The sequence below is a fragment of the Elgaria multicarinata genome, chromosome 4 (genome assembly GCF_023053635.1).
Source record: "Elgaria multicarinata webbii isolate HBS135686 ecotype San Diego chromosome 4, rElgMul1.1.pri, whole genome shotgun sequence".
NCBI classification, from domain to species: Eukaryota; Metazoa; Chordata; class Lepidosauria; order Squamata; family Anguidae; genus Elgaria; species Elgaria multicarinata.
Window position 1 is genome coordinate 81172327 of NC_086174.1, and position 26214 is coordinate 81198540.

At 38.2% G+C, this 26214-nt stretch overlaps 1 protein-coding gene across 10 annotated transcripts in view; it reads right to left on the minus strand.

Annotated features, from left to right (window-relative positions):
• Positions 1-2268: 2268 nt before the first annotated feature.
• Positions 2269-26214, minus strand: part of EYA4 (EYA transcriptional coactivator and phosphatase 4) — a 146477-nt gene continuing 122531 nt past the window's right edge. For 7 of the 10 annotated variants that reach the window (XM_063124663.1, XM_063124662.1, XM_063124658.1 and 4 more), the window contains 8 exons: positions 25252-25335; positions 19579-19668; positions 12930-12988; positions 12670-12830; positions 9523-9637; positions 7533-7654; positions 6136-6236; positions 2269-3318 (listed from right to left, as the gene is read on the minus strand). In XM_063124663.1, coding sequence (XP_062980733.1) covers positions 3238-3318; positions 6136-6236; positions 7533-7654; positions 9523-9637; positions 12670-12830; positions 12930-12988; positions 19579-19668; positions 25252-25335 — 813 coding nt within the window. In that variant the 3' untranslated portion in view covers positions 2269-3237. Of the gene's footprint in view, positions 3319-6135; positions 6237-6275; positions 6377-7532; positions 7655-9522; positions 9638-12669; positions 12831-12929; positions 12989-19578; positions 19669-25251; positions 25336-26214 lie in introns of all 10 variants that reach the window. The other 3 variants (XM_063124664.1, XM_063124660.1, XM_063124657.1) reach the window with 1 other exon arrangement.

Genomic DNA, 26214 nt, shown 5'->3' on the forward strand with positions numbered 1-26214 from the left:
GCTTAAGTAATTTTTTAAAAAACAACAAAACTTGTATCAATAGTGTACAAGCATAAGTGGTTGGAAGACTACACCTAAGATACATTTCATTCAAATTTAGTCATAGGCTTCATGGACACCTCATACATAACTGTGTCCAGCTGAGAACAAGAAAGTCTTTTATGATTTCAAAAATTCCTTTTCAATATCATGTTTATTGAACAACAGGGCAACCCTGCCCCAAGCATAGCTCTATGCTATAACTTTGCTAGAATCTCTGTCATTGGAAAGATTTACTAATTTTTTGATGTATTTGTGAAAACATTTTCACACATGTAATCAGGAACTCTGAACTGGTGTGAATTTTGTTAATTTTGTTAACACAGAAGAAAATATCAGCATGCAATCCAATCCTGTGCACACTTTTGAGAAAGTAAGCCCTATTGAATATAAAAGGACCTGCTTCTGAATAAACATGGATAGGAGTACACTGCATTGCAGTCAGTGTAGTTTTAATATTCACATTTTAGACCAATTCATGTATGAACACATTCTAACTAAAGACCAAATCCTCTACTCTCTTTTGCTGTGCCCTAGGGAGAGAAGGCGCCCAGTTTTGCATATCTTACATAGCAATTCTATGCATGTCTATTCAGAAGTAAACACCATGGAATTCAAAGGGACTTACTCCCAAGTAAATGTATATAGGATTACACCCTTAATCATTACAAAGCTTGTGTGATTATCAAATAACCTTGCAAACTGGGAAACAAGAACGGGTCACATTTCACAGTACATTTTGAACTTACTATTCTTTAAGACAAACTGCACATGCACCTTTCCATCTCTGAGGCCATAAAATACGTTGCTTTGTTACTCTACTAGTAACTGTATACACATACATGGCGAAATGGGATTGTGCATGTTTCATCATATACTAATATAAAGGCTCTTTTGTACCAAAAACTCTTGTAGGAGAAATGTTGTATTTTAGAATGATTAATGCACTGAATCTATAAATCAGAGAACAAGATTGTAGGGATATATATATTTGAAAATTAAGGACATGATTCAGACACATATCCCAAATGTAGTTGTACCTGTAAGAGGGGATCTACATATCCTTCCACCACCTACCCAGCTGACCCACAGTCATGCATGCATATCATAAGTGCACCAGTCATTAATTGCAACAGGGGCTGATATGCAGCTCTCATATGGCTATCATATGGCTATCTAGTCTTGCCCATCTCATCCCCAAGGTCCCAGCCAACAAGCTACACATTCCTAAAAGAGAAGTAACTTGTAAACAGAGCTTTGGGGGAGGAGGAAGAGCAATGTCTGAATGGGTTTTATTTGTAATTACATTTCTATGCTGCTTTTAACACCTAAACAAGGTGGTTTACAAAACAAAATACCACAAAACAATTTTTTTTAAAAAAAGAATTAAAGCAAAGTATTAAAAGACTAAAAACTTCAATCTCAAATTAAAAACCATTAAAAGCTAAGCGGAATAACAATGTTTTCATTGCCTGCCTAAAAGTCATCAGGGATGGGGCTACTTTGACCTCCCCTTGAGAAGGATTTCCATAACCAGGGTGCTGCCATAGACAGGGCATACGGAAAAACGCATGTTGCCCTCCTATTGCGAACAATAGCTTGCATGCTGTGGTTACACATGCCCAGAGCAGGAGTAACTTACAGGTTGGAGCCATGGAGAGAACGAGAATGGCTGGACAAGTATATAGAACACACAAGTAATGCAAGTACGTACCATTGCAAGTAATCACGAACACACTACAGTGTGCTCACCGGGGAGGAGAAGCAAGAAAAAAAAGCTCCACTGAGCTCAAGACCAGTTGCAAAAGATTTAAATAAACTGGAACTGGCCTTTAGCTAAACCATACAGTGAAGTATCTAAATACTAAATTTTGAGTTCCATCGGCATTTTAATCTTAGGAGAATATTATTCTTGTTCTAGACTTCCAGTATAAAGTAATGTAATTTAGCTTGTTTGACAGGGTTTCTCTTTGGTTGAGTCTGAAGTAATCTGGAGTTAAACTACTGTTCCCCTTCTTTTCTGAATTGGCTTTCTTTATTTTGTGAACTCAGAGAATACGTTTGGACAGTACCAAATCATGTTTATATGTAACTTAGTGCCTGTTAAGTATGTAAAAACATAATTTGAGGCTAGGTGATTGAGAAGTAGCCTATTGCTTTTTATATAAAAGCGAACTCATTGCAGCACAAATAATTCATGAATTCAGTTAAGATAAAAATAGAGAAAAGTTCTCAAGTAACCAACTGTTTTATTTTTTTCTCCCAGCATTGCCCAATATCATTCCAGCTTCTTGACATTTTCTTAACTTGCTTGCCTCCTACAGTCAGTGGAATTATTAAGAAACTAAATAAAAACACTAACTTTAAATTATTGTACTTTTTTCCTTACTGCAACAAACCTTTAAGTGCTTTAGATGCAGCACTGCTCTTTGATTATTTGAATTTGAATTTTGGTCATGTCAAAAATTATCACAAAGATTTATTGTTTTATCTACATAATTTTAAACCAATGTTACATTGTAACACACAAACAAGATCTTGTCTTTTAAGGCACAACACATCATTATGCACATTCTGTTTGCCAAACTTATAAAAGAGACAATAATAATTATTATATACCCCCCCATCCCACACACCTCCAAAACGAAAGAAATAAATTGCATCCACTTCCAAAGTCAGCTGCTAATAAAGTCACAGTAAATTATTTTCATCAATAATTTACACATATTACAGATCTAGACAGGATTGTCATCGTACAGTCTGAGTGCATTCCAATTCAGATTTTCTGGGTTAGGTAGGTAGACGAAAGTTTGATTCAAACCTCAGTGCTGAGAATATATCCCATAGTGAGGAATGTTGTTGAATACCACCCTTGTCGATCAGAAAATGTATGAGTCCATTGCAAAAGCTGTTGACTCTGGCTAGGGCTCATTTGGTGTGTACCAGCAACCTCCTTTTATAGTTCTTGAATCATCAAAAATGCTGCGTATATAAGACCATATAGAGAATCCTCGTGTAGAATTAAAAGTTGTAATTCCATTCAGTGATCTGAATTCTTCACAATGGAATTTTCATTCCAAATATTGCTTTCCTTCTTAAGACCATACATATGTGTAAAGCCAAAGGCATCGGATCACACATAGAAAAATTCAGTGTACTTCAAAATATAAAAAGAATTTGTCAGCTATGTGACAACTGTTACAAATACTCTAATTCCAACGCTTGGTGTAGAGCCAGGAGGTCCGAGTGACTAGATATCCTCCAGAAAGGCATGTTGTGCTGTGTTAGTTAAGGGGTGGGGTGGGGTGGAAAAGTGAGAAGAAATGAGCAATATATTTTACACATCAGACATGGTTACATTTACTTTCATACACATTGAACGTTATGGAATCATCCTGATTTTTCTTAGTAAGGCACAGACAAAAAGAAACGAACAAAACCCAGTCCCAAATACATCTGAACTTATATTTTACAGTAAGGAGCTTAAGTAAGTTCCATTTCATTTTTACTAAGGCTGCATAAGGAATAATTCTGCTCGCATATTTATGAAGCAATTATTAACAATAGCCTAATGTGTGACAATTTTCAGGAGAAAATAATACACTTTTCTGCTCATCTGGGGAAAAGCCATGGCGTATAAAACACCCACTTTGCATTCATTGATTTGTTACATTTATACACCATCCAATAGCCAAAACTTTCTGGGCAGTTCACAGCATTCACCTTTGAGTCTTGCTTCAGGAAGCTTTTCCCCCTGAGGTGTACCCCCAATGTAAGGTGTACCCCCAACGCTTTCTCCCCTGTAAAGTATACCTCCAGTGTAACCAATACTTTTCTCTGTGGGGGAGATACAAAAATATCTATGTGTCTGTTGTTATGTAGCAACATCTTCAGAAACCAACTATGGGATTGTTTCCAATAGTCTAGTATTTCAGTTGTTAACAATGTCTAGTTTTATGTGATTAATATCAGCTTTTAGTATGATTGTCAAGCGTCACTCAGATTCTAGGGAGTTGTGAAAACAAAATCTTAGGGGGCGGGGGGAGGAAATATTTTTTCCCCCAAACTAATGTTGTGCACATGTGGGTTGCACTTTAAGAACCTTAATTTCACTCAGTTCAGATCTATTTGTGAAGAATTTGCATTCATTTATTCTTCCACAACTGTTCATGCAAGCAACAGGTTCAGTTAGAGAAAAGCATGCCAACCATAAAGAAACCAACCACCTGGTTTTTTGAACAGACTAGAAGACAATCCCAGCACCTGTACTGCATCTAGATAAAGCAACCATTTGGAACCAGCATTTAATTGTTAATAAAATTGCTATAGGTGTAAAGAGCAAAACCAGATCTATGATATTAAAAATTAGATGGTCTTTTGTTTTCCCAAATCTAGGATGGTTTTGGACATTTCCAAATGCATGTCACAAAGTATATGTCCTCTCCACATTGCTGATGATTACTTTCAAGTATGGAATGCATTAAATTTTGGGGGGAAATCCAGCTAAGTTTCTTTAAGGATTCTGATTACTGAGCTGTTAAATGTTTTGGCATTCAGTACAACTAATCATGGTACACTCCTGGGATGCTTGGCTGAAATGGGACTAGGGAAGTCCTGAACCAGTGTCTGGGTGCAGAGGACAACTGGATGTGGGTGAACAAACTGATGGTCAATCTAAACAAAATGGAGGTCCTGTCGATCAGTAGACAGGCCAAACTGGGATTGGGGTCACAACCTGTTCTGAAGGATCAGGTACACAGTTTGCGATTGCTCTTGGATCCAGCACTAATCCTGGATGGTAAGGTGGCAACAGTGGCCAGGACAGCCTTTGCTGAGCTTCGGTGAGTGCACTACTTGTATCCCTTCTTTGGAAAGGTGGATCTGGCCACAGTGATAAATGCCTCAATCACCCCATGTTTAGATTACTGTAATGCACTTAATATGGAGATGCACTTAAAGAATGTCCTGAAGCTATTGCAAAATGCAGCAGGCAGACTTTCGTCTGATGTGTGTTTTACAGACACAACTGTTTTGAAACCGCTGTGATTTGTTTCTAAACTCAATTCAAGGTCCTGGTTCTTACCTATAAAGTCATAAATAACTTGGAGTGAGGGTATCTGAAAGACCTGCCTCCATCCATATGAGCCTGCCTGAAATTTGCACTCTTCATCTAAGGCCGTGGGGCATGTCTCAGCTTCTGAAGGGGTGAAGGGCGCTCATTGTATAGAAGCAGCCCAGTTGAGGAATGCCCCCTCCAGGGTGGTTAAGCTGACCCCCACCTTAGTGCCCTTTAGACAGCTGGTGAATACAGTTTGTTTCCGCCGAGCTTTTAATAGTCAGTGCCATTCTCTTCTTATTATTATTAATTCCTGCTTTTAAAATTTGTTTTAGGCTTTAGTATTTGTATACCTCTTGATCTTTGTATTTCTATTGTACATTGCCTCAAGCACTCATTCAGTGAAGGGGCGATCCAAAATTTGTCTAAATAAATAAATAATACCAAATGCAAACTTTGATGGCACATATCTGTTCCTTTATGGATATGGAAGCAGCACATTGTTGATGAACCTTCGTGACTATAAAAAAAATCCTTGTTCAGTGTAATGGAAGGGTTTATAGCTGCAATAGGTTTATAGGTGAAGCGGCTCGTCTGTGGAATAAAACCAATTGCCTTTTGATCAAGATCTTCAGGTATATTGTATAGCTTTTATTTTGTAATGGCTGATTTTTTTTAAAAAAAATTTTTTTTTGCAGGTTTCCCATTAGCTTTCCACATTTGTCAGATAAGCTTTTGCATGCCTTTCTTCACAAAATTTCACCAAACTCACTCTATTGTGTCTTACAAATCCATTCAGCAAGTTTAACTTGCTAGAATTAAGGTCTTCAAATATCTATGGTCATTATCTTCTTATCATGCAAGTCATCATAAAGCATATGCTTGAATCCAAATGGTTTAATGGTAGGCCTTATGCCTTTGGCTTTTGGCATCTATCAACTCGAATCATTTGCCAAATGTGCCATAGCAACAGAAATGCAAACAGAGTAAGCTTGCATCAATATCTATGTATCACACCAACATTTCGTGAGACAGGTTACCTTTTTTGCTGCCTGTTCTTCTTCTACACCATCCCCAATTACAACATATACTACTTTTCTGCCAAACCTTTGCATTATTCGTTCAAAGCAACTTTCTTTTCCTGGAAGATAAATAAGATACAGTTCAGAGAGAAGTTTACCTGATTAGCTGCATGCTCCTCATCTCGGCCATCTCCAACCACAACATAAGTTATGTTAGTGCCAAACCTGGACACTATACGCTCAAAACAGCTTTCTTTGCCTGAAAAACAATGCACTACTTGAGCTATCAAAGAGAGGTATCACAAAGCGACAGGAGAGTACCACGAAAGACAAGGAGTGTTTAAAAGTCACATTATCATACCACTTGGCTTTTGGCTATTTCCCAGTTAAAATAAGAAAAAGAAATTAATTTGCTTTGCTACAACTAAACAGATTTATCTGATGATATATAAATATATGCATTTCCCAAATCAATACAAAGCTGAGTAAGTTAAAGAGTGGCATTGTAAGACACTTTCCGGTTTTCTATGGGGAGCCTGAGAGTGGTGAGAGTCTTATGGAGGGACAGCAAGAGGAGATGCTAAGTGACATGAGGCTGCAGTCTTGAATACAGTACTGAAGAGGCATCTGTGCAGAATTCTGCCCGCATCTTCTTTTACTGAGCCAGCTGGGCTGAAGCTTAAGTCCACCTTACCTGTGGAGTCCTTTCTGACTGTCCCTCTCATGTTGGTCCTTCTCAGGTCTGATTTCACACTTTTTATTCTTATTGCTACTGCTACCATTTTGGTGTGGGGCTCGGAAGCAAGGAGCCCTAGTGGAGCCTGACTACTCACACAAAGACAGGAAAATGTTTGGTGATTAAGAACCAAAACCCTTCCTTCACTGCACTCAAAGATGGTTGTTGCCTACCCAACTCCTGAGGAGGGAGATATCCCAAAACAAGCTGCTTTCCCTCTTCTCAAGAACCATAGAATCATAGAATCATAGAGTTGGAAGGGGCCTATAAGGCCATTGAATCCAACTCCCTGCTCAATGCAAGAATCAACCCAGGACCTCATACCAGTTATGTTACTGTTTTTTAAACTTCAACGTTTACAGCTCTAACGTTTTTAAGGGCTGAACCAAGGTTCCATATTCAAGGGTGGCAATTTCTAAATAAGGATTTTACTGAATAAATTAAACATACACAGTAACTGTAGTATGATAGGTACAGTGTTCATTACATTGATATACAAATTATGTACATTACCTGTGACTAGATATATCAATTAATTTTTATCCTCTGGTCTTCATAATTCTGCCATGATTATCAGAGCTGAATAAATTGCTTAGCTTAACCAAAAGTGTCATATTAGGGATGCAGGTTGGAACCCATACACAAAACAATGTAAGTTTAGGGAGACTAATTTTCTTACCTATTTTAGTTGCACTGTAAATATTTTCAATAGGAAAAGCACCTCCTAAACTATACAGCAGAACTTTTGCAAGGGCTGGTATAAGTTGGGTTGTTGTTACCAAGACATTTACACAGTTACTCCTGTAAGGAGAGACAGAACATACAACTATGTAATGATAACATGTATTTCCCTGACATCAATTATTACTCTAAATCTGCTACTCTCATTTATCAGTAAAAGGTTTGAGACTGAACTTTAAATAGGCTTCTAAACATCTCTCACAACTGAATACTACTTTATGGCCAGAAATTAAAGGTCCCTTTGTGCCAGATCTACAAAAGCACGTTAGCATTTTCTCTTTTTTCTTTCACAACCCAGCCCTCTGCTGAACTGCAAATTGGTGTGTTTTATAACTTACTGGAGTTTAAGCCCTGGGTACATATACATATGCAATTTTGTGGTCTCTGGGACTGTGGTCTCTGTATTCAGATATCATTTGGATTTTTATTCTCAGGCTACAAGAGTGCTAAAAGCTCAAACGTTGGCCAATGGTTCAGAGATAGAGGGAAAAATAATCAAACATTTTTTTCTTGTGATGCTTTTGTCACTATAAGTGAACTAGATAAAACTCATCTTTCTCATTTAATTATTTTAAGGCGCAATCCTACGCATGTTTTGACAGAGAAAAGGCTTACAACTTCCAGCATACCACAATCTTAGATGACTGTCATACAACACTATCTATAGCTGTTTCTACACCAGCCCGAAAATCCAGGCTGGTCACAGCCAAGTCCCTGTGCATCCAAATGACGCACAGGGACTCCCAGGGGCAAGCGGGGGGAGGGGGGAACAAGTGTGGGTTTCCCCAGGGATAAATAATCCCTGGGAAAACCCGTTTCTTCCCGTGGTCTCAGGATCATCTCGAGAGCACAGGAGGTGTGGGTGTCTGTCCCGGCTTTTTCCCTCCTCCCCGCAAGTAGCGGGGTTAGCAGATGGAAGGAGCTGGGCTGGGAGGAATGAAGAGACATGGGGATGGGTGGGAGCAGGGTTGTGGTTGTTGTTTTTTACACCTTAATTTTCGCTGGAGCACGTGCAGTCCAGCTCTTCTTCTTTAAAAAAAAATAAAAATGGCGGCCACGACAGGCACGATGCCAGGGACGTCATGCGGCCATGTGAACACAGGGCGACGATCTCAGAAGCAGGTAAGCCTGCGATCGCCCCTCCCCCTCCCTCTACACTCGTAGTTGTAGAAAGTCTCACCAGCCACAGACTAATCTGGCATACATGTGAAATGTTTTATACTAATTTGCAGAGCTTATGCAACCCTCTTATAGGCCAAGGATTGGGATAATATTAATCTAAAGTGTTTCTAAATGTGTGGGTCATGATCCAAAATAGGCTCACAGAACTGTTCCAGCTGGTCTCAGGTCCTCCTCACTCCTAGCTGTCACTCACCCACTTACATCACCTCCCACCTTGCTGCCTTTTCTCCTGCTTGTGTATTCTGATTGGCTGTAAACTTTTTATTGTTTTGCTCTCCTCTAGCCTTTTTCATATGATTAACAAGTAAAGGAAGATGTTTTGGTTTGATCCAGTTCATTGTATCCTGGGAACTGAAGTTAGTATATTTTGTGACTGGCTCTGCTTGTGCCTGCTGCCATTTTGTAAGTGCCTCTGCCTAAACCTGCCAATCTTGAATGCAGTATGGAGCCAGACAAGCTTACACAAATTCATTTCTGCTGAAGGTTATTCTGAATAATGACAAGAAAGCTTGAAACTGGGAAGGATCATAGCTCAGTGATAGAGGACATGGTCTGCATACCAAAAGTCCCAGGTTCAATCCCTGGCATCTCCAAGTTGAGCTGTGAAAAATTCCTTTCAGAAACTTTACACAGCCACAGCAAGTCATTGTAGACAATACTCAGCTAGATGGGCCAATGGCTGCTACTTGGTATAAGGCAATTTCTTATGAACCTAACTGATTTGCAAAAATTAAACATATACTTACCTTGTACTAATAATTGATAATGATTTAAGTGCATTTGTTAGCCAGGAGTCAGTGAGAGCTTCAATCTCTGCTCTTAACTGTAGCCATGCATCTCTTTTTGCAGGGCCAAGAAGTCCTGATACACAAAGGAGAACATAAGCAATTAAAAATGCATTCCATTTAAATAGGAACTGTCAGAATAAAATAAAATAAAATAATACTGGACTTTAATTCTGCATTAGATTGAGCTTATAATGAGTTATAAAATACCAATGGATCCATTGAGTTATCTAAAAGGGTATGTCGAAATCTTGGGAGAGATGGCTCTTAATTTATTGACAGCAGTCTATTCAACATAGTGGGAAAAAGTGTATTGCCCTTCCACTGTTTGATTCGTTTTTCAGGATATAAGATGTTGCTGTTATCATGACATATTATATAAAAGTAAGAGAGAATCATGTTTGATAACAGGTTTATTGAGCGTCTTAATTACATTTTGGAACGATAAATTCCAGGATAGCATTTGCCCATATTCCTTACGTTTAAATTCATGTATTAGAAATCATGTATTAGTAAGATGATTTATTTTGCATATTTCTTATTATTTTAAGAAACAAATGACACTTTTTTTTTTAAAAAAAAGAATGGTCAGAGTATGCAGTCGTATATTAATTTCAGCCAACTGAATGTCTCCCCCCACCTCCTGGAAATATTTCAGTTTTTTAAAAAATCTAATTCACTTGCCTACCAATGCAAAACGTTAATTAATGTGCATTAAATTGCTTTATAGAATATAATACGGGAACAGATAGGTATTTCTCTGTTAGATCTGCTTTAAGCTTATTTTAGAATGAAAGAAATCATGTCAAGGCCAAGCTACACATTCAATGGGAGAAGTTGAATGCTGTCTCTTTTTTTTAATGAAATGCAGCCCTCGAAACTAAAAATTTGAGTGAAACAAGAATAGTGGGAGAATTAGTGATGAATGTGAAGGCTTTTTTTTGTTTGCCAGACTCTTCACTCTACTCTCCCCACCGCTTTTGGCTTTTTTCTTCTGTTTTTAAAGCGCTTGCTTCTAATTGTGACCCTGGGCTGGTCCACAAAGTCTCCTGTTGGGAGTAGTTAGCAGTGGCTGTATTAGCTGGGAAGGACCTCCTAAGTGGCCCCGGACGGCGTGTCAGCAAGAAGGGGACTCTGCTCATTGTCCAGCCTTGCTCTCATCAAAGTCGTGGAAGCCATGAGCCTCGTGGGCTCCCTGGCAGCGGTGGCAGGAAGAACAGTAAACAATTTCAACTCCCACGCCTATCCCCAATTCAGCGTCTCTCTCTCTCTCTATTTCTCTCACTCACACACACTCCAAAATAAGACAGAAGGAGGAGGAGAAGAAGCGAGTTGAGTACAGAACAGGGATGATATCATGTGAGTACCCCGCTGCAAAAACACATACCAGGCATGGCAAGACTGCGATAAATCACCGGTGTGATGGAGCTCAAAGAAACAAACCTGCTGTTTTACAACCAGTTTCAAAATCACTGATAATCTAAACATATTTAAACTATGGTTGCATGCTTTCTCCGCTGTGGCACCCCGGTTGTGGAATGAGCTCCCCAGAGAGGTCCGCCTGGCGCCTACACTGTACTCCTTTCGTCGCCAGCTGAAGACCTTTTTATTCACTCAGTATTTTAACACTTAATTTTAACTTAAATTTAAATTTTACTGTTTTAACTCTGTATTTTAATCTTATATCAATTTTGCTGCATGGTTTTATTCTGGTTGTGCTTTTTATACTGTATTTTGTATTTGTGCTTTTAACCTGTTGGTTGTTTTATCATGGTTTTAATTTTTGTGAACCGCCCAGAGAGCTTCGGCTATTGGGCGGTATAAAAATGTAATAAATAAATAAACAAACACTGGCCATCTGCCTAGTGAAATGTAAACTATGGAGGATGGGGCGATGGATTTCCCCTCCTCCCTGCAACTGCCCCCCATCCCCCAATCTGCTCTGGAGAACTGGGAGTTCCTCTGGAGCAGATTTGACAGGTGAAGCTGCAAAGGAGAGAATAATATGAGGAAGTCCAGTTACATAAGCCAAATTCCACTTGCACAATGTTAGACTTAACACTATGGCTGCGTTTGGACAACACAATAGTCAATGGTGGGTTAACAGTCAACTTCACAGTTGATTATTGAGGGGCTACTCCCCACTCGACTTGGTGTGGATTAAGGCGAGCCCTGAGTTGACTATTAGTCTATGATGTGCTTGATTGATACATCTCCTGCTAGTATCCCATCAGCCATTATTAGTTCTGCTGGTTGGACTAGAGTGGCAGCCACTGCTTTGGTCACTCTTGCCAGAGGATTCTCTTAGTCACCGAAAATAACCAACTGTTGTACACTGCCTTGGGAAGTCTCCTGCCCTGAAAAACGGCCTAGAAATATAGTATGAAGATTTTGATGTAAAAATCTACAGTATTAGAGTATGTAAACTGTAGAGTTCAATATTTCAATATTATAAAGTTTTTGTTGATATCCAAATATGCTACTAGTCCTTAATATTGTGACTGTATTTCTAAATAAATAAAACACTTTTGTTTTCTACAAAACTTCTGGCCTTTATTTTCATCTTTTTTCCCTACTTCTCAGATGGCAACAACTAATATACATGTGCTTAGGTAGCATAGGATATAGCTGTTTGCAGTCCTACCTCTCTCTCTCTCTCTCTAATACATCACTTTAGAGTGTAGATGAGGAATAACGTATTTGAATGCTCCCACAAGATAAATAAAAAAACCCCTCCATGTATATAGAAAACTAGCATTTCAGGGAGAAGACTTGCCTAGAACACTTCTAATTGGCATGTACCTGAAAACTCTCCTTACAGAGATGAGTGTTTGTTTGTTTTTAACCTGAGATATGAGGTAAAAGTGATTACCTGCAGGAAGGGAAATAACACTTGATAGTTTAAAACGTGTAGTTCAACTCTAAATTTTCATGAAATATAGGAGATTTCTTTCGCTTTCTTTTTTTATCCAATTGTATTGAATAAATACCAAAACAGCAAATACCGTTTGTTTGTTTTTTAAACAGTGACATGGATGGGGGAACTATAATTCTCAACGGGGGAGTATAGAGATGGGATTGATCTTTTAAAAATAATAAAGCTCTTACCTCCTACATTATTCTTGTAAGTATTATACAATTCTTTTACTCTTCTGTAACGGAATGCCAGCTTTCTCATCCAGTCAACTCCTCCTCTTACACCTGTTGGCAGACAAAGGTTTGCACTACTTGCAGCTGCATGGAAGCCATCAGTTGCAAAACTGTAGGTACTGCAAACACCCAAAATATGCAAAAGTGAATACTTCTTCTTCCTACAAAATATACACTTATTTAATTTTGTTACAATGTATTAAAAAGGTATGGCTCACCTTAGGTCTTGTCCATTGTCATCTGAAGAAACATCATCTATATGTACTTGATCACATTCCTGTTGAAAGATTATTATTTTTTTTAAAAAAAAGAACACTGATACCTTGCTTGCTATATTTACATGATGTGGTAATGCGTCAAGACACAGAAGATTTAAATGATGAGTAGCACTTGTACTGCCAGAAGATGGCAGAACCTGCTCACATAAGATCTCATAAGCAGGACCCTTCTTTTAACAGAATCAACCATCCTCAATAGCTCCTTCCACACTGGGGTATACCTGAATTTATTGCTGTACTTGGAATTCTAATTTGCTGTGATAGCCAGGAATATAATATAATATAATATAATATAATATAATATAATATAATATAATATATATTCCATATAGTAGAAAAGGTGCTCTCTAACCAACCACTTTAACATACGCTTACTAACAATATCTGCTTACACAGCAAAAAAACAAAAGCCAATTATTATTTTTTGTTCACACTATATCATAGGAAAGAAGTTCACACCAACATATGTTATATATTTGATAAGACTAATACATCTTGAAACTCTTTTTTTTAAGTCCCATGGTTGGCTCTTTCTGCACCTCAAATTATATTAACATTTTTAGAGAAATAGCCAGGTTTTTCAGAAATAAAAATGTATTTAAGATAAATTATACTGCAATGAAATCTCAAATCTAGATTCATGTCAGTCACCTAATTCAGACTAGATTTATGCCTAGTTACACATGAACTGGCCAGGGTAGTCTCACAAATGATGTTGGACTCCCCCAGACTGGTTGTTCTGGGACACTTCAACATCTATACCGAAGCTTCCTTGTTTGGACTGTCTCAAGAATTTATGGCTACCATAGCAACCATGGGCTTGTCCCAGGTAATTTCTTGCCACACACATTCAATTGGACACAGTCTGGGTTTATTTTTTTGTGCTGGGTGGGATGAGGTTGATCTGGGGTTGGGGGAACTTGATATAGGCCTTAGCTAGACCTAAGGTTTATCCAGGGATCATCCTGGGGTCGTCCCTGCCTGCTCCCGGGATCCCCTGTGTGTCATTTAGATGAACAGGGATGACCCCAGGACGATCCCGTGATAAACCTTAGCTAAGGCCTTAGTTTCATTGACATGGATAGATCACTGATTGCTTAAATTTTGGCTTATCTGCACGCCAGATGTTCACAAGGTTGGGGGACGCATTAAGATGGCCCTCCCCATGATGATTCCAAGTGGTTTTCTGATAGCTCTTAGGGATGTTCTTACCATAGAGGTTGGAAATCTTTTCAAATCCCTGGTTGACCACTAGAATAGGGATATGATCCAAGTGGTTGACATAATTGCTCCTTAATGTCTTCTCCCTAGGTGTGGAGTTTATATAGGAAGCTACCTTGTTGAAACATCCACACTGGCTTTCCAGGAATGATTCAAAATGCTGCTGCTGACCTTTAAAGGTCTTTATGGTTTATGACTGGGATAGCATATCTGAAGGACTGGCTTCTCCTTCTTGCCTACTAAGACCATCTTCGGAGATCCATCTATATTCCAACATCCCCAGAAATACATTTAGTTGGGACCAAGGAAAAGGTCTTTTTGGTGGCTGCATCTAGGCTTTGGAACTCCCTTACAAAGGAAGCCCATCTTAAGAACATAAAAGCCACGCTGGATCAGATCAAGGGTCCATCTAATCCAGCATTCTGTTCACACAGTGGCCAACTAGCTGTTGACCAGGAACCCACATTGTTGCCTCTTTAATGGTCTCTCATAAGTTGGCAAAAACCTTCCTTTTCAGTAAGACTTTTTGGTTGTAAATAGCTCTTTTTACTAAACTGGTTTTAATTGTCTCAGGATTTTTAATCAATGTTATTCTGTTGCTTTCTGTTCTTCTTGCTGCTGTTTTAGTGTTACATTATAAGTGATATTTTATATTGTTAAAGTTTGCTGTTAGTCACCTTGAGCTCTTAGGAAAAAGTTAGAAATGTTTGAAATAAATAAATAAATATATCCCAAATGGCTCAAATAAATATTATATTCAAGCAACTGTTAAAATTTGAATAAAAAGATATTTCAGAAAATAAACAGTTGAAATGCTTAGAATTCGCAAAGGCCCAATTTTATATCAAAAATGGGTAGAAAGTTATGTCATATTATCTCCCATTTGGTTATATGTTATATTCAAAAGACTGCCTTTGTTGAAATTATAGTAAGCTTTAATATATAATTATATGAATATATTGAATTTGAAATTGATATATTCAAATCTATGTAGCAACACTTTTCCCTTTATATTTTGTTGAAATTTTACAATAAAAAAATAATTAAAAACATTTAAAAGTAGCACTTCCTAACTGACCTACCAAACTGGTCCTGGATCTCACCCCCTTCCTTCTTTCCTATTTTCACTTCAGCTCTACACAGCCATAGCCCATTTCCTAACAATTTCATTTCTTAACAATTTTGTTTTGTAATTTCATCCAGCCAAAATAAATTGAATTTAGGTCCCATTGAAGTCAATGGGACAAATTTAGGCATGACACAGTTCTGTTCATGTTTACTCAGACAAAAATTCATCTCCTTTTGTTTATTATTTATTGTATTTCTATGCCATTTCTATGCCATCTTAAAATAAAATATCCTGGTTTGTTCAGCAGCAGTTACAAGGCTATGAAATAAATACATTACTCCCAAATAATACCTGGGCAGAAGCATACTGGTGTGTTTGTGTGTGTTTGTGTGTGTGTAAGCACCCCATTGGAGGCTGCCCAATACCTACACCTTCCTTGGATACAGTTTATTCTTGGGAAATGGAATGGGATACATTAACCACTGATCAATGATCAATCAAGCTAAATTAAAACAAAACAAAACACCATCTCATAAAATCCCTAGACAGGGACAAATTCATTATTTCATACTTTGATTTCTTAGTCCTCACAATTGGAGATTAAATCAGGGAACCTCTTTGTACAAAGTATGTTCCCCAACCCTGAGCTCTGGTCCTCTCACTAATGGCTATTTGCTTTTCATAATAAATATTCTATTTACATTTGGGGCATATTTGATTTCCTATTCAATTCTGTATTTAAATCCTCCTCCTAATATTTCAGGGGAAGTAACTTCCTGATAACTATATAAATGCCTTTAAATTAAATTACAGCCCACTGATGTATTGATAAATTTTTGAATCTGCAACATAGTCCAGCACCCACTTGAAAGTTCTGAAACGCACAAATTGGGAAGAATGAAATGGAGGGGAATCTAATCGGTGTCTAATGCCACAAAAATAGTCAGCTCTGCATGATGACGCATGACTACTGGCGGTTTCTCCCACTGCAGTTCCCAGGGTTGCAGGGCTCTTTGGGAGACTTTCTCTATGGCCAGAAGTCACAAGTTTGCAAAATATAAGATGTCTATGAAATATGTACTGAAACATGTATTGAAATATGGCCATAAAGATTAGCCACAGCTGAGTGGGTAGGCAAGTCCCAGCTCCAACTTCCCCAGTCACCATTCCCTTCATCTTCCTTTACCTTGGCCTCTGCTTCCTATAGTCTTCCTCTCTTAGCACCTTGCTTCCTACCAAACTGGTCCTGGATCTCACCCCCTTCCTTCTTTCCTATTTTCACTTCAGCTCTACACAGCCATAGCCCATTCTTATGATTGCACTGGTATTGTATAATTAGAAATCTGGGCTAGAAAAGGGCTGTACTTATGGAATTAGCATTTTTGTCAGGCACATATTTTCTCCTTCATTTGGCAAAATCCCTACTTTCTCAAGTCCTTCATTATCATTATAGTCTATAGGAGCTGTGCTGCTTTTGCGTATGTCTCAATGCTCTTAGCCATTCCTAGCATTGTTCACCAAGTCTGATATTAACATTTTCCATGTCGTCTTCTTCTTTTATTTGTTCCCATCATTTCCGTCCTTTTTATACTTTTCCTCCAAATATATCAGTTGACTAGAGCAGTTTCTGTTTCTAGACAGTGCTATATTACACAGTTCTTTCGGGGGATTAGAGCCTGCAATATCCCACCCTACCCTTCTCACAGCTTTATACTCCACTTGAATGTAATTATGCAAATAATTTTGAGAAGAGAGATGGAAATGGAATATTGTCTAGTGATGTCACAAAGGGATTGAAAGCTTTGATGCAGCTTTCCCATATGCTGTTCTTGGGGAGCAAGGCTTTTGAGAGGTTCTCATCGAGACAATAGGTCACTGATTCCCCAAACATAGCCTATTACCATTCTGCCTCTCTTAGTTTTCGCATGGTATTATTCTCATCAATACCAGTGAGGCAATTCAGGAGGAGATAGCAGGCAGACAGACTTGCAGACACATAAGATGATTATGTAAGAAGCTAGAACCACACAGTATTTAGTCTGGCTATTATGAATATAAAGTGGAACATTTGCTGTTAAAATCTGAGTGACAAATCTATATGGTGAAAAAAGTGCTGTGCCTATTTCCTACTCTTCTGTGGTTCTATGGCACATTTTAATATATCACTTGTCACTTGTTTGAACACTAGTTGAACGCTAAAATAAAGACATTATATACTTTGTGCTCTGTGCATATAGTTCTTTCAGAATTCTTGTTAAACTAAAAGATTACAATTTTTTCAAGATACCCGAGAAAAATCTGTAATACACACATAATATTGCAAAAATCTCACACATACACTTGTTTAAATCAAATCTCAGAAATATCCATGTTTTAGGCCCAAATCCCAAAAATACTCAGACTTGTACAAGTACTTAAAATTAACACTGAACATAGTTCGTTTAGTATGTAATGGGTTTTTACAACATCAGCCAAAATTAATTCCTCCCATTCCCAGTGGAAACTAACAGTCTGCTAGCATAACATCAAGATATTGTTGTTTGATCATAATAGAGATGGGATAAAAGTGGGGGAAATGCTCTCTGTTAATTTTAATTTTAAGGTAAAATACCTTTCAAAACAGCTACAGAACTGGCTACACTCAAGTCACAGTGGGCCACTGGCTGTGCAAGTTCAAAACTAAGAAAGATAAGATATATTGTCCATTATTGAGTGTTTACAAATTCATGTACAAGAACTGATTTTGACTGCTGTAATATTAACTTAAATCATGTCTCAGTGCAACTAGTTCGTTATAGAAATGTTTCACAACTTGACATTTTACTAAGGAGTGCAAAACCTACAGATGACCCACAAAAATGATCCTTTTGGAATTGTCAGTAATTTCATTATCCAATCAAAACAATGACTCACTGCAGTAAAAACAAAAATCCTATTATGCAGCAGAACTTAGAAGTTAGAGTCTTGAGGGTGAACAACAACTCCTATTCACCATTATCTTCTGGATAATAGGAAAATTGGCATATATTATCTGCCAAGCATATGAGAAATATTTTCCTAAATAGTAAAATAAAAATAAAATGCAGCATCGTTTTTCATAATTTACGAGACAGAAATGTTTTTTGTCAAGCTCATCAATTCAACTTTTGAATATAACTTTAGAAAACATTTTCCTTTGCAAAGGACTTTTTTTAACACTAAATAATAGCGGCACAAAGCTTTTACTTTATTTCCCCTAAAAGTAGTCTGTATTCCATAAACTATATTCTGCATAGTGTTCTTCTGGCTCCTATTAAGAAAAGCACTGTTGTATCTCCAAATAATTTTGCAAGCAAGTTTAATTTGATGAAATAACATGAGCAAAAAAGAAAGACAGGCTAACATGGAGTAGAACTTTCATTAACCAGGAGATGAATATTTAGGTCACTGAAGGTTCTCTTACCATGTTAGAACCTCTACATTGCTGTGATCGGAATATTCATTCAAATACACAGAAACTAATGCCTAGCAATGACAAATGCCTGCCCTTTCACTTTCACAGTTTTGCAGCCTGTGCATAGGAGCAATACTGAATATACTGCCATATATGAAAGTTATACTGAAACCCTTCCATGGAGTAGGACATCCATCAGAAGGTAAGATTTGGATAGTCTTTCTTAAAAAGCTGTATAGAAGGCTCTATAAACCCCTTATAGGCTCACCAAATCAGGGAGTTAATGAGCAATTGGAAGGAAATATTTACTTTAAAAAGGATTGAGTAAAAGGATTTTTGAAGAGAGCAAGAACGCCCCCCCCAGGATTTAAACATAATCTATACAATAACAAACAAAAACACTATTAAAATGCCATTTTAAAACGTATTTTTCTCTTCTTTAAAAACGGTTGTTGTAGTGCTTTTTAAAATTAAAACAAGCTGTATTGGGACAAGCTAATAATTTTGTCTGTAACTGTGATCAATTCTAAACACTTCAATTGAATTTATAACAGCATATGTCACTTGAGCAACCCTCAATATTAGACTGCAAGCTTTTCATGCAGGGCCTTTCATTTATGTACAGCATGTAGTTGTAGCAGGTGCTTGACAACTAATAAATATTATCAGATATTATTAATTGTCATTCATTTCCAACTTTATTAATTGACAGTTATTTGCCACTTCTGCCAGTCTAACATTCGCACAGACCATTGCCACAAATGTGTTTCTATAAGATTTTATTTCTAGCTACTGATAATTGTCAGAAAACAAGGGATTATATACTTGGATACAGATAGCCTAATATAGATTCTGTGGATACATACCTCCAAATCATTAAAAAACAGATGTGTATCAGCGAGATTAAAAATCATTTCTTCCATCCGAAGTCCAAGAGTCACTGCCACAGGTGGGTCCTTGGGTAAAAAGAAAGAATATGGATACTCTTATGTAATGGGTTGACTAAATGAATGTTTAAAAGGACTGAAAAGAGATTCACATGCATATACTGTAACTATGCACAGAACTGCTGTCATAATTTTATTTTTAATCACAATTAGATGTCTAGTGACTTATTTAAAATTATTTAAATCCTGGGAAATTAAGGAGTTGGAGACAATTTCATTTCATTGAGACATGAATTCTAAAGGCAAACACAGGGCATGGCTAGACCTAGGGAGGGGAGGGGGAGGATAAGGTGATATGGTGATTGTGAGATCCTCCCCCTCAGTCCACACGCGGCGCGTGACGTCCCGGGAGGAAGAGGACATCCCACCCACCATTTTGTTTTTCATTGAAAATGAGTGCACGAGCGCTCCAGCGATGCAGGTAGTTTGTTTGTTTGTTTTAAAAAATGATCTGGCTTTACCCCTCCCATCCCTGATGGGCACAGAGCTCCTGAAGACATCTGTGTTTACTCACAAGGAGCCGGGACGAAACTGGGATGGCTGTCCACACGTCCTGCAGTCTAGGGACAATCCTGAGACCATGGAAAAAGTCGGGATTAAAGCCGTCCCAGTTATCCCGGGGAAAGGGAGAGATCATCCCTCCCTACCCCCGGGATCCCCTGTGCATCATGTGGACGCACAGGGATGATCCCGGGGCGATCCCCAGGATAAGCCCTAATCTAGACATGCCCACAGTGGTTTATTTAAGATGCAATAACTGTACAATAACTACAAAATATTTATTGCAGTCTGAAAATGCTACAAAGAAAATAAATTAAGCAATGATTCACTTGAAGTCTTAGTTTTGAATTAGGCACAGCATGTCTGGTTTGAAAGCATACCTAATTTCTTATGTAAGAGTGAAGAAGATTATGCAACAAAGGTTTATATCCAAATTAAATGACTAACAGAGTAATCCTAGTCATGAATTACACCCTCTGGCCAGGAAAGTTTTATTTCCAAACTTCTTTGAACCAGCAGGCAACAGAAAAAAAATTACATCAGCATACCAATACCAGTGGGAAATCATTGTCGGCACAATCGGCGACAACTGGGTTAGATGGAGTTGGGAGCATGGTTCGAGAGTGGGCTCGATTGGAATCCTATGCTTTCTCAGCGGCAATAACGCCTATATTGGCAGAATATTATGTCTGTAAAAGCTAAGACACTTTTACTGGAGTCAATGGAAAGCCACAGTGGACTGCATTCCATCTCTGTCTCAGCCTCAGCCTCCCCAGTTATTAGGATAGGATATAATAGGATTCCAATTAACTCTACTGCCAATTATGGGAAACTATGTGGAGTATATTCTTTGTAAACCGCCCAGAGAGCTTCGGCTATGGGGTGGTATATAAATGTAATAAATAAATAAATAAATAAATAAATAAATAATATAAGATCAAGTCAGAGAATACAAAGCACCATTAGAGAGCCCACGGGGCTACATTATATGCCTTTAGATGCCAGGTGAAGACCTTTTTATTCTCCCAGCATTTTAACAGTCTATAAATAAATTTTAACTTGGTGTTTTAAATTTGTAATTTTGCATTGCTGCTGTTTTTATCTGGTTGAGCTTTTATATTGTATTTTATATTATGGTTTTATACTATTGTTTTATACTTTGAATGGTTTTAATTTTTGTGAACCGCCCAGAGAGCTCCGGCTATTGGGCATTATAGAAATGCAAAAAATAAATAAATAAAAAATACATTACTGTGTCCAAATTTCTGAAGAACTATGAGAACACTTCAGTCAAAATAGTAATCAATATATCCAGAACAGCATAATATTAAACACAATAACATATCAGCAATGCAAACATTAAACATTAAATGAACACTTCAAATACAGCTGAATATAAAAAAACAATTCAAATTTCTCACAAGAATAAATATGAATATAAAATTTCCAGTTAAAGAAGCCTAAGTACAATAAATCACCGGCACAGTAACATTATTAATAATCTTTATACAAAAATACAAAATGTAAATTGTAAATGGAGAGGACTAAGATACTTGCAGAACTTAATTTAAATCGGGGCAGGAATTGACTCCTCTTTATGAACCATTCTGGAAGCCATACAGAGTCACTGCTCTCCCAGAGAAATGCTCAGCTCTCACCTGGGCCACATACCAATACTCAGTTCAGTGTCTCTCATAGAAGAGTACTGAGAATTTTGAGCGCATCAGCAGCAGAAAAGGGAAATGGTTAAGACTGCAAACCTATGCACACTTACCTAAGAGCAAAAGCTATTTAACTCCATTCCGTTTATTTCTGAATAAACATGCATAGGATAGTGCTGTAAATAGTCCTTCACACCTTTCAGTCCAAAAGCCTTTTCGGTAAAAGGATACTTTTCAGTTAAAAAGAACTATCAATGGAAGGAAATACAATGGCACGTAACTTGTAGTTTGGCCAAAGGATTAGCTTTCCTGCCAGAGGAATACAGCTTTCTAGAGCTGCCTATATGGGGAAGAAGATTCAGCACGATATTCCCCATAAACGTCAGCATGTTAGAGGAAATCATGACAGGAGGCAGCATTGCTTAGAAGGTACAGAGACAGAAGTCTTCTGGCAAGGATAAAAATAAAAAAATAAAATCTATGCAGACTAGGAGAGAAGAGAGAGTAACTGGATATAGCAGGTTAGATACAAAAGGGGCAGGAATAGCACTGCAGCAGCAGCTAACAGAATCCAAGTACATGTGTTAAATGTGAGTATTTAACTGATGCATTTCATAGCATGTTATGGTAAATTGAGCAATGTGGGTTACTAGTTTATTTGGTGATTAGATCATGAAAGACTCCAGCTTTATTTGCTGCACTATAGTGACAAGGGAAGGGACATCATCTCATATTAATTATCATTGTTTAACAGTAAAGGTATCATTTTATATAGGCTCAAGTAGCAACTTACTTGTGATAATTAAATAATGCTTTGTTATTAAATCCATTTATTGTATCCCAAATATTACACTTTCCTGAACATAAGAAGACCCATGCTGGATCAGACCAAGGGGCTATCTAGTCCAGCACTTGGTTCACAGTGGCCAACCAGCTGTTGACCAGGAACCCACTAGCAGGAGGCTGTCTATACATGGGGAAAGCCCCGGGGTGGATCCGCAGTGGTGCTGTGTTGTTTATTTGAAGCAGAAGCTACAAATGCTGTGTTGTTTATTTGAAGCCATCCCAGGGCTTTCCCCTGAAGCTCCAAAATAAAATAGTTGGGGACTTAGCCCAATTCTTTTGACCAGAGCATGGTGAGGATGGCGCATCACCATCTGCTGCTGTGCTCTGGGGTCATGGCAGAGGTGTGGCTGGGCAAATGGCGACCTCTGGTTGTTCGCTATTCGCCAGGGCAGGGGGAAGGGGGGCAGTGAGCTGAATGGCCACCAGAATACCCCTGCGCTGCCTCTGGGGAGAAGAGTCTCCCTTTAGGAAAGTTCCAGGGAGGAACAGGCAGCAGTGGCACACTGAGGAAAGTAGGCCAGGGGGGAGGTACTGGGGCGGCACTGCCTTTTGGCTGTGTCAGTGTAGGCGACCAGTGCTTACTTGCTTCCTCCCTGTGTGCAAAGAGAATGTGAGGCCCATTTGGAAGAAGGAGCCTGAGGGCCAGGGGGAAAGTGGTGGTGGCGGCTCCCCCCACCGACATGATAATCAATATAAACCCTGCACTTTCTCCTGCAAGTGGGAAGAACATGGTTCAGCCCTGCAGGAGTAAAACTGTGGGGCTTTGAGGGCTCGTGGTGCCAATACACCATTGTCAAGACAGCCCCTAGGACACAAGTACAACAGCACCCTCCTGCCCATGTTCCCCGACAACTGGTGTACATAGGCATACTGGCTCTGATACTGGAGGTAGCATATAGCCATTGAGACCAGTAGTCACTGATAGCCTTCTCCTCCAGGAATTTCTCTAAACCCCTCTTAAAGCCATCCAGATTGGTGGCCATCACTACATCTTGTGATAGCTAATAGTTTAACTGTGCACTGTGTGAAGAAGTACTTCCTTTTATCTGTCAGGAATCTCACACCAATCAGCTTCATGGGCTGATCCTAGGATCTAGTATTTTGAGAGAGAGAGAGAAAAAGTCTCCCTATCCATATTCTTATACACCTCAATCATGTCTACCCTTAGCCTCCTTTTTCTAAGCTGAACAATCTCAGCCATTGCAATCTTCCCTCACATGGGAGATGCTCCATCCCCTTGATCCTTTTAGTTGTATCAAGGCAGTATAATATTGGCAGTTTTATTCTCAATTCCTTCTCTAATTATGCCTAAAATGGAGTTTATACGTTCAGTAGCAAATTATAGCAGCTTTTCTTCCAAGGTGACTATTAGTCACACATGACACAAATTTCATATAGCTGCAGCTACATGAGAAATGTGATGCCTGAACTTGCCCTCGTTTTAAAAGAATAAAATATGAAAGCAAGTACAGAAAAAGCAAAGAAACAGTTAAGTAAATTCAGTTGTCAAATTACCATGAGGTTAAACGAATGGTTCTGCATTAATACCCACCATCTCTGCAAACATTTTAAACAGTTCGCCCCTCAGGATGTATTGCAGATATAAAAAACCTTCTTAGTTCATTGGCTCTTGGGAACATGGCCCTTAGCCAGAGATTGCCAGCATTGCAAGGGAAGCTAGATCAACTATAACACTTCCCTATATCAAAATACAAATGCCTTTGGTTACGTTTGCAGTGGGCATAAATTGGAGCCAGACAGTCTGTCTGTTGACTTCTGTGCTAGACTGGGCCATCTACTAGAATGCCTCTTAGGAGACAACGTAAAAATATCTAGGAGAACCATCACATATATTTCTGAGGAGCCAGGCTGAGCAAAGGAGCTGAGAAATTGTGTCAAAAGACTGCTACTCTTTTTCATTCCAAAACAAAGTAGTTGAAAATTATATAATCAAGCAAAAAGCTTTTTTAAATCATCTAATAACATTCTAAAAGATAAAAATATTTCCTAGCAAATTTTTCATGATGCTTTCTATATGGTAACCAAATAGATTTCCAATCTACATCATGGACATTTAAAAAAAAACAAAAACAAAAAACAACCCAGTAATGATCTTCCAGAAAATGCCTGGATTTTAAATGGAAAATCTGGCACTGTCTTAACAGCACTTTTCAGTACTGTCAGAGTCTCTCTAACAGAGTTAGAGTCCCTCTAACTAGTAAAACTCCATTTTGACAGACTGGCTCCTTGAAGGTTGTTTCTTCCAGGCCCTGGTCATTTGGGTAGTATTTTGGATATGTATTTATTCCCTCTGTTCCAATTGTCCTGGAGCATTGCAGGCCTTTAGAAAAGCAGTAGACTCATTTGTTTTGATGGCTCTCTCATGAGATGTGAAATAATGCCCAAAAAAGGTACGAAGTATTGCAAAGTATTCCTTTATACCTGAAATTGCCACTGAATTCTGGATTGTTCCAAAGTTTTAAGATCATGACTTATGAGTGGATTAATATTTTCAACACACACAAAATAAACCACAAGAGAAGCAGTTTGTAGGACTAGTATTTTCAATTTATGTGTCACATACCTTCCCATATTTTTGAGCGTAAGATCCTGTAAGAAGCGAATGGAAGACAATGATAGTTTCATCCAAATCCCAAACAAATACACGCTGAAAACAGAAGCATTGACAAAAATCAGTACCTATAAAACAGCAGGAAAACCATAGGAAAAGTATATTTTATTAAAAAGTGAATAATGTATCCCAAAACTGTTATTGTGAGAAACCACCCTAGTTCCTGAGATCTGGGTTCACCTAGTTCCTTTCTTATCTATGAAAATCCACGACTGTTCTGTTCATGCCAAGAAAGGCTTTCATCTCCAAAAGAAATGACTTATATGACTTCCCTCAGAAAAGGACTAAAATACAGATTGATAAAAACAAGCATAGGGTGAGTCTCCACAACACTGAACTGATCAGTCTTGTAAGTAATAATTTACAGGAAGAACACCACTTTGTTAATCCCAGAAAGGTGTTGGAAAAGATCTTTTTTCTTTGATGGGCACTTGAATGCATCAGTTATGAAAGGAAGACCATAGCTTCTTGTGAGCTGCCACTTTCAACATCTAATACCAAATGTAATTAAGAAAGGTACCGTACATTTGTTTGTTCTATTTGCCTCTTATTCCATGTAAGTGTTCACTACTTCTGATCAATCTCTTCTTCAATTTATTATAATTGGACATGTAGTGTTGTGTGGTTAAGATGTAAGGAACTGAAAAGAACTAGTCTGCTTTGAAAGGTTCCATTTCTACTCAGGTGGAGGTTCTTTTTCTATTTTGTCATCTATTCTGAAGGGCTTTAGGGTTGGAAAGACAGGCCAGACTAGCGGCAGACTGATTGAGGCTTCCTTGCAAGTGGCTGCGGTAGCAGCTTTGATACCCAGGAACAGGGCAAGTGGAAATTTACAAATGCCAGTCTGGGAGCTGCAGGGATGGTGTGGGCCATGGAAATATATCTGTTACGGGCATAACAGATATATTCACCATG